Source organism: Prionailurus viverrinus, chromosome X (assembly GCF_022837055.1).
Source record: "Prionailurus viverrinus isolate Anna chromosome X, UM_Priviv_1.0, whole genome shotgun sequence".
In the NCBI taxonomy this organism is placed as follows: Eukaryota; Metazoa; Chordata; class Mammalia; order Carnivora; family Felidae; genus Prionailurus; species Prionailurus viverrinus.
The window spans coordinates 29,800,045-29,808,098 of record NC_062579.1 but is presented as its reverse complement, the minus strand read 5'-3'; the positions used below and the strand labels follow the sequence as shown (position 1 = coordinate 29,808,098).

At 35.0% G+C, this 8,054-nt stretch overlaps 1 protein-coding gene across 1 annotated transcript in view; it reads right to left on the bottom strand.

The window, feature by feature from the left end:
- Window positions 1–581: 581 nt before the first annotated feature.
- Window positions 582–8,054, bottom strand: part of LANCL3 (LanC like family member 3) — a 96,100-nt gene continuing 88,627 nt past the window's right edge. Inside the window, exon 5 of the mRNA XM_047843067.1 lies at window positions 582–1,433. Within this exon, the coding sequence (XP_047699023.1) occupies window positions 1,274–1,433 (160 nt within the window). The 3' untranslated portion in view covers window positions 582–1,273. The remainder of the gene's footprint in view (window positions 1,434–8,054) is intronic.

The following is an 8,054-nucleotide window of genomic DNA, read 5'->3' as shown; positions in this document are numbered from 1 at the left end:
GGCAACTTGGCTCAGTGGGTACTGTAGACAGTTTCTAGTGGAGCCTGTGTCTTGGAAAGTAAGGTGATTAGCCAGGGAGTTTACTCATGTGTTAATCTAATAGCAGAAACTTTAGCAATGTTCTTTTCACCATCACCAGGTCCCTTCCTCAGCCAGGGTCTGCCTGTCCCAGGGGACACAGTATTCCTTCAAAGGCAGAAACGACATACCTCTGTAGTGGCTACCCTGATCTTTGAGACGAGTGAGTGATTTTTACCACGAGGGTATTTTACAATTCAGCTGATAGCTTCATAGGGATTACATAAGCATTTTAATATTGATTAACAATAGACAATACACAGCCCACGCTTCAAATTGAGAAAAACACTTGACAGCAACACTTGTCACAGTATTTGCTAGCCTATGAGTTTTACTATTCTAATTGAGCTTTAGGAAAGAAAAAGGAACCAGGAAAAGAGATGCAAGGCCTAAAGAAACTTCGAATTTCAAGATTTAAACTAAGTGATGATATATTTCAGGGTGGCCGGCTGGCTCAGTCGGAAGAGTGTGCGACCCTTGATCTTGGGGTTGTGAGTTTGAGCCCCGTGTTGGGTGTAGATATTATTTAAAAATAAAATCTTAAAAAAAGTTATGATATGTTTCCCTTAAAGTGATCAGGGTAGTGATTAAAAATAGAGATTCATATGCAAACTTCTCCATTCAGTAAAAATCATGAATTTCAACAAGTAAAGGGATTGAACAACCAGGAGTTTCCTTTTTTGTCCTTCAGCAACCTGACATTTCATCCCTCCTAGCTAGCAATTTTCAGCTGGGCAATTATTTTAGCTTTCGGTTGTGTTTATTTCTGAATTTAGGGGTGGAAGGCACCCATAAATGGTCAAATTCTCTTTCCAATTGCAAAGGTATTGCCATTTTATTACCCTAGTCCACATTTCAGTTTTGTTTTCTATGCCATAACTGAAAACCATGATTTCTCTTTCCCTTTTTCCTCTGATCTCAGGTTTCACATCTACTCCCTGAAATGTTAAATCTCTACAGTTTTTAGAGGACTTGTGGTGTCTTTATTTTGCAGGTTCTCAAACCGTTCTCCCTTAAGTCTAGCATCATGTTGCCTTCACCTGCCTTCTCCCTCTCTCCCTCCCTTCCTTCCGGGCGGCAATGTTAAGGCTCATGGTTGTGATACCATTGAATGTGGCTTATGTGGAAACTGCCTCGGGTAGGCTTGGGAAATCTCAGGGACCTTCTGCAGGGCCACAGTGGGAGATGGAGCCTTCTAGACAAAGACGCTGAAGAGAGGGAACTCCGCCTGATTGGGTTGCAGCAGATCGATCAGAAAGCACACCGTCCCGGAGAAGCCTTCATACAAGCTGTATATACTTTCAAGGACCCGAGAACCAGCCTTGAATTCCTCGGTAAATAAAAACTCAGCAAACCTAAGAGAAGAAGAAATATGAACACTTTTAACATATTATTAGTTTTGGATTGCTTCTTCCTCCTCTCTGATAAGTTAAAGTTTTAGCACCATTTTCTTTCTGGAACTGTATAATATTTCAAGAAAGCTTTTTTTTTGTTTTTTGTTTTTTGTTTTTTTAAAGAGGATCCATTATATCACTGTGTATGTTTCACAATAAATTATCTTGACAAGCAAATGCAACTATTGTCACAGTTTGGAAAGCAGAGCAGTTTGGTATTTTCTGAGGACTTCATTCCTTCTGTCATCCAATAGTGAAAAGTAAAAGAGACAGATAAATAGCCATATTTTTTATTTATCTTGAATAGAAGCAAGCTGATATATGACTGTTCCTTTAAAAGAGTAAATACGCTGTGCTTCTGCAGGCATATCATTTCTGAGCTGGGTTTCATTTATATGTGACAGAGAGCAGAGGCTGTGAAAATAAATGGGCAAGGTTTTATACAACCTGTGCTTTGGGCAAACAAAGGAGTAAGATAAATGGGAAAAGGCAAGCAACATTTTATAATCATGACATCAAATAGCAAACTCAGCTACAAGATAGATTATTTTTAGGACATCTGCCTTAAAACTAAATCACTGGCCTCTAGATTCTCCATGAAAGATCCTTTTTCTTCTACCTGTATTTGCCACAAATCCTATCCAAATTATTTATAATGAGTAACATTTTTAGTAGTTTACAGCTTTGAAAATGCTGTGACCTGTGTCATCTCTTTAGGGACCTGCTCTATTGGTTTCTGTCAACAACACAAACAATCACCGATTCAGAGGCTGGAACTCACGGGTTGGTAAGGCCTGAGAGCTGAAACTGCCATAAATTTAGATTATTGCTACTATGTAAGGGGGGGCCCTGCAAAGCATAATTACTTATTTGATCTTTTTTAGGGCTCTTGGAATTATCAAGAGCAGCTTAAAATAAATCAGCAAGAAACACATTGCAATTCTGTTTGGTACAATTTTTCTACCAACTGTTTTCCTGAGTATGTACTTTTTAAATGGGGTTCAAGATTTTAAACAGTAGAATAATGACACCTCTTAAGAGTTAATTCAAAATTTGTAATTATGCAATGAAACTTCAAAGTATAGCTTCAAGGAATCATAACCTTTACAGTGCCACGGATCATTTTGCAGTCTGGACTCCTTCCAGAAGAAAGTCTTCAAATTCAGAAAATAAAATGCATAGGATCCCCAAGGAAATTCATTAGATTAAGGCACAGTTAGCAGAAGTTTTTAAAGCAAATTTGTGGAATAATAATACATGTGTTCTTTATTAACACATTAAATAACAAGATCTAGTAGCAGGTCTAATAGCTGCTGACATTTCCAAGTAGCAACGAGAGTCAAATATATTTCATAATATCTGCAACAAGAGTCATATGATGTGAGAATATCTATGAATTCTACTGGTGAGAGTCACAGCCACTGCTAATTCTCCTGTGGCTTACTACACACATTCAGAGTTGAAGACAATGCGACATTTCAGTTCGACACATAATACTTTCTCAAGTAAATTCACAAACCCTAGACTAAGAAAGAGGAAGCATTTGGGGTTGAGATACTCAACCCTGATAATTTCATGTTATACGGCCTTTGGCAAATTTCTTAATCTGACTTTAAAATGGTGAAGTTGCAGAATTCTGTAAGATTCTTGGCCAAGAACTGGGTGTTGTATGGAAACCAATTTGACAATAAATTTCATATATTAAAAAAAATAAGTAAATAAACTAAAAAAAAAAGATTCTTGGCCAAGATTAAAGATACCATACATTAGGCTCCGAGCATATGACAAGCATTCGATATATCGTTCTTCACATAAACATAGCAGAATATTTATAAAACAGAGACTATCATTCCACCATACTTTAATTTTTCTCTTTCTCCTTCTGACCTTTTTTCCCCTCAGCTTTGATTTATTTATTATTGAAATTATTGTCGGTACAATATTTAGTCTCCTACATTTTTTTTACCTAAAAATAATATGATAAACATTTTTGTGCTTTTCAAAATAATTCCTAAATGCCTTATAGCAATTTATAAGAGTACCAGAAATGTATGAGAGTAGCAGTTTCAGTGTGTTCTGAATGGTATCATGCGTTATCATATTAAAATGATAATAACTGTTTCAAAATCTACACACTGATGCAAAATTCAAAATAACAAATTCATTTTTCTAAAAAATTCTGTGAAGATATAAGCCATAATGGTAATTACAGAACTAAAAAGAAGTATAGGCACTGAGAACATTACATATCAAAACCTATTGATTATGACAAAAATTGAACTCGGGAAAATTCATTCATGTGAGGATTTTATTATTGTTATTATTGCTATTATTAGAAAGGTGTAAGGTATTCTAATTAACCTTTTTGACTGTAGAAAATAAAGGAAAAGAACACTAGAAAAATCAAAATAAAAGCAGAAAGTAATGAAATAAGCAGTGAAAGAAAAACAAAAAGAATCAATAAACAAAACCAAAACTCAGTTCCTTGAAAGGATGAACAACATAGACAAAACGCTGGTGTCTGACCAGAAAGGAAAGGCATTAGGAATGCAAAAGGGCATATAATCACAGATATGGGAAATTTAAAATACCATGGAACTCTACTGTTAAAGCTTTACATAAAACATTTGAAAATCCGTATGAACTAAGTATTTTCATAGAGATCTCTTCACTACCAAAATTAATTCAAGAAGAGGTAGAAAACCTGAATAATTAAATAATGATAGAAAAATCTGAAATCATTATCAACTATTTTTTTGCAACTATAAAATTCAACTGATGACCAAGTAATGTTTATTAAAGAAAGGTACATATTGTTTGACATTACTGTTTTAGGAACTGCCAAAATTAGGCAAGTTTCCCCAATTTGGGCCATGACATATTTAACTTTGAATTATAATGACGTGGAAATTTCAGTACACTAAAGCATTAAATGCAGTGACCCCCAAATATTCAGATATTACCTGCACATTTTCAGGCTCTACCTATAAGTGAGAAATGGAAGCTGTCTGAAGGGCCCTGGACCCCAGAACCTTATAACTAAGACTCTGTAAGCTGGGACTGGTCTACCAGAAAAATAGAGGGGTTCTTCTGGCCCCTATTATTATTAGTATTATTATTTATTATTATTTCAGGGAGGGATAGAGAACACAAGCAGGGGAGAGAGGCAGGAGGAGAAAGAGAATCTTAAGCAGGCTCCACACTCAGCGTGGAGCATGACACGAGCCTTGATCCCACAACCCTGAGATCATGACCTAAGCCGAAATCAAGAGTTGGATGCTTAACCAACTTAGCCACCCTGATGCCCCATTCTGGCCCTTTTTAATAGGCTTTCTAGGGCATGACAATCTCTGATGAAATCTATCCCAAAGGTGATATTGCATTAGTCTAGACAGAGTCCCAAATCACTTTCTTTTTCTACATTTAGGAAATAAAGGGTCAGGCTGCAACCAAACAGATTAGGCAGCCATGAATCAAAATATGTTAACAGAATTCCTGAACAATGAAGCTTCAAATGGAGGACTGACATACGTTAGTATTTTTCCCTCAGTGCATACAGGCAAATATCATAGAGGATATTTTATGGGTTTTTTTAACAGTTTATTTATTTATTTTCAGAGAGAGATAGAGAGCAAGTGGGGAAGGGGCAGAGAGAGGGAGAGACGGAATTCCAAACAGGCTCTGCACCGTCAGCGCCCAATGTGGGGCTTGAACTCATGAACCATGAGAACATGACCTGAGCCGAGATCAAGAGCTGGACGCTTAACCAACTGAGCCACCCAGGCGCCCCAATATATCATGTTTTTTAACACTGAATATTAAGTAAGTTGGCTTGGGAAGACCTTTCTGAGAAAACGACTTTAGAGTGAAGGTTTGAATGAAGTGAGGGGGATGGGAGATAAATGTAGAAAGTGAGCATTACAGGTGGAGGGAACTGACACTTCGAAGACCACAAGGTAGGTTGCACCTGGTATGTTAAAAGAATCACAAGGAAGCCACCGTGGAAAGAACCAGAAAGAAAAGAGTAGAGGATAAAGTCACAGAGGTAATGGGAGGCGAGATCCTATAATGCCGTTCGTTCAGAGGACACACTTTGGCTTTTACTCTAAGGCATATGAGAAGCCACTGGATTATCCTGAACAGAGGAGTGTCATGATCTGACATGAACATCTTAAGGATAAATTTCGAACGTCAGGGTGAAACACAGAAGCATTCCTAATAAAATCAGCATTACTATCACTCTTATTAATGAACACTGTTATAGAGATTCTGACCCAGGCAATAGAAAAAGGTGGGAGGGGGAGTATACAAATGAGGAAGGAAGTAACAAAATTATAATTACTTGCAAATATGTGTGTCTGTTTAGAAAACCCAATGGACTCTAATGAAAATCTCATAGAAATAGTAATGGAGTTCAGAAAGGTGGCCAGATATATCATTTTATCTATCAAAACCAAGATGTTTATAAGATACATGTAGATTTATAGGCAAGAAGTCTATCTTAGATTGCTAAACTGCAATAATATGCATATTTTAAAAAGCTTTCATAAATAGCAGTAATAAATGACCTGAAAATATAATGCAGGAAAAGATTTTACTCACAAACCTGGAAACAGAAAATATCTAGGAATAAAAATTAACAAGAAACATGCAAGACCTTCTTCATAAGATCAAAGCTTTACCAAATTATATTTCTGAAAACTTAAATAAAGGGAAAACATACCATATTCCTGGATAGAAAAACAACATTCTAAAGATGTTAATTCTCACTGAATAAACTATAAATTTATTGAAATTCCAGTCAAATTGACACAGGAGTTTTTGAAATTTGAAAATTCATTCTAAAATACAATTGGAAGAGAAAATGAGAGAAAATAGCTAAGAAAAACTAGAAACAAATGAATAATAAAATATGGCAAGTCCAGAAACAAACATTTATATAAATTTTTGTTTATATAAATTTGTTTACGATAAAATTGGCATTTCAAATCATTCAGGTAATTGGTCAACAGATATTAATGGAAAGTTTTGTTTTTTCATTAAAAAACACAAAGATAGATACCCAGATAACACCATTAAAAAAAAGTAAGTTGTAGATTAATCAAAGATTTGAAAGTTAAGATAACTTTTAAATGGGTCGGAGAAATGGGTGAAGGAGGTATACATTTATTTTTTAAAAGTTAAAATCACAAAGGTACTAAAAGTCAATGTAAATTAATATTATTGTAATCTTGGAGTGGCAAAGGTCTTTTTAACACAAAATCCAGAAATCTTGAAAGTTTGACAAGAAAAATATTTAAAATTTTGGTCTGGCCAAAGATCATGAGCTAAGTAGAAAGACAAATGGCAAAGTAGGAAAATATTTACAGCATATATTGTAACAGAGTTACAATTCTCAATATAAGCATCACAATAGAAAAAATGGGCAAAAGACAAAAAAAACAGGCTAGAGAGACCTATGAGTCTAATGACTTCAATTTTTAAATTTTTCTGACAAGAAATGCTTGCACAAGTGCATAGCTATGTATGCACTAGATACGTGGGACAATTTTGTCTGCTATTAGTAAAGATTGCACAGGTACCAAGTGTCCATTACTTAAAGACTGGTTAAATTAATCATGGTACATCTTTAATGAATAACTATATAGTCATTTAAACAATGAGATAGATATAGATCTATACAAACCAAAACAAAGGATATCCCTTAAAAATTGTTCATTTAAAATTATAATCTATGAACAGTATGTATAGTATTATTATACATACGTAATAGTAGGATATTATTAATATATACATATATAGATAGATATATCATATATATATACATATATAGATAGGTAGATAGGTAGATATCCACAGGTATACAAACATGCATTTGTGCATAGAGAAATATCTGGAATGATAGAACTCTAATTCTTAGTAATAATAACAGCAAACACTTACATTGCAGTTATGTGTCAGACACCGTTCTAAATGATAAATGAGGACATTAGGCTAAGTGAAATAAGCCAGTTACAAAAACAAAAAACAAAAAAACAAATACTGCATGATGACACTTATATGAGGTATCTAAAATAGCCAAACTCATAGAAGCATAGAATGGTGGTTGCCAGGAGCTGGGGGCAGAGGGAAAGTGGAAAATTATTGTTCAATGGGCATAATGTTTCAGCTATGCAAGGTGAATGAGTTCTAGAGATCTGTTCTGCAATGCTGTGCCAATAGCTAACAATATGGTATCATATACTTAAAAATATGCTAAGAGGATAGATGTCATGTGAAATGTTCTTACCGCAATAAAAAAGCAATCACAAATATACACACCCTTTGGCCCAGTGATTCCACTTCTAGGGCTTTAGCTTTCAGATATACCCATACACATGCAAAATGATATAAACACAAGGTTACTCATGATAGCATTATTTGTAATGCAAAAGATTGGAAATAATCCACATATCCCTCTCCATGGGACCCAGTGACTAAATTCTGGTTCATCATATGATGTAATATTATGCAACAATAAAAATGAAGAGTCGTTTATGTACTTAGGGTAATCGCTAAGATAGCAAGGTGCTACCACTGGTA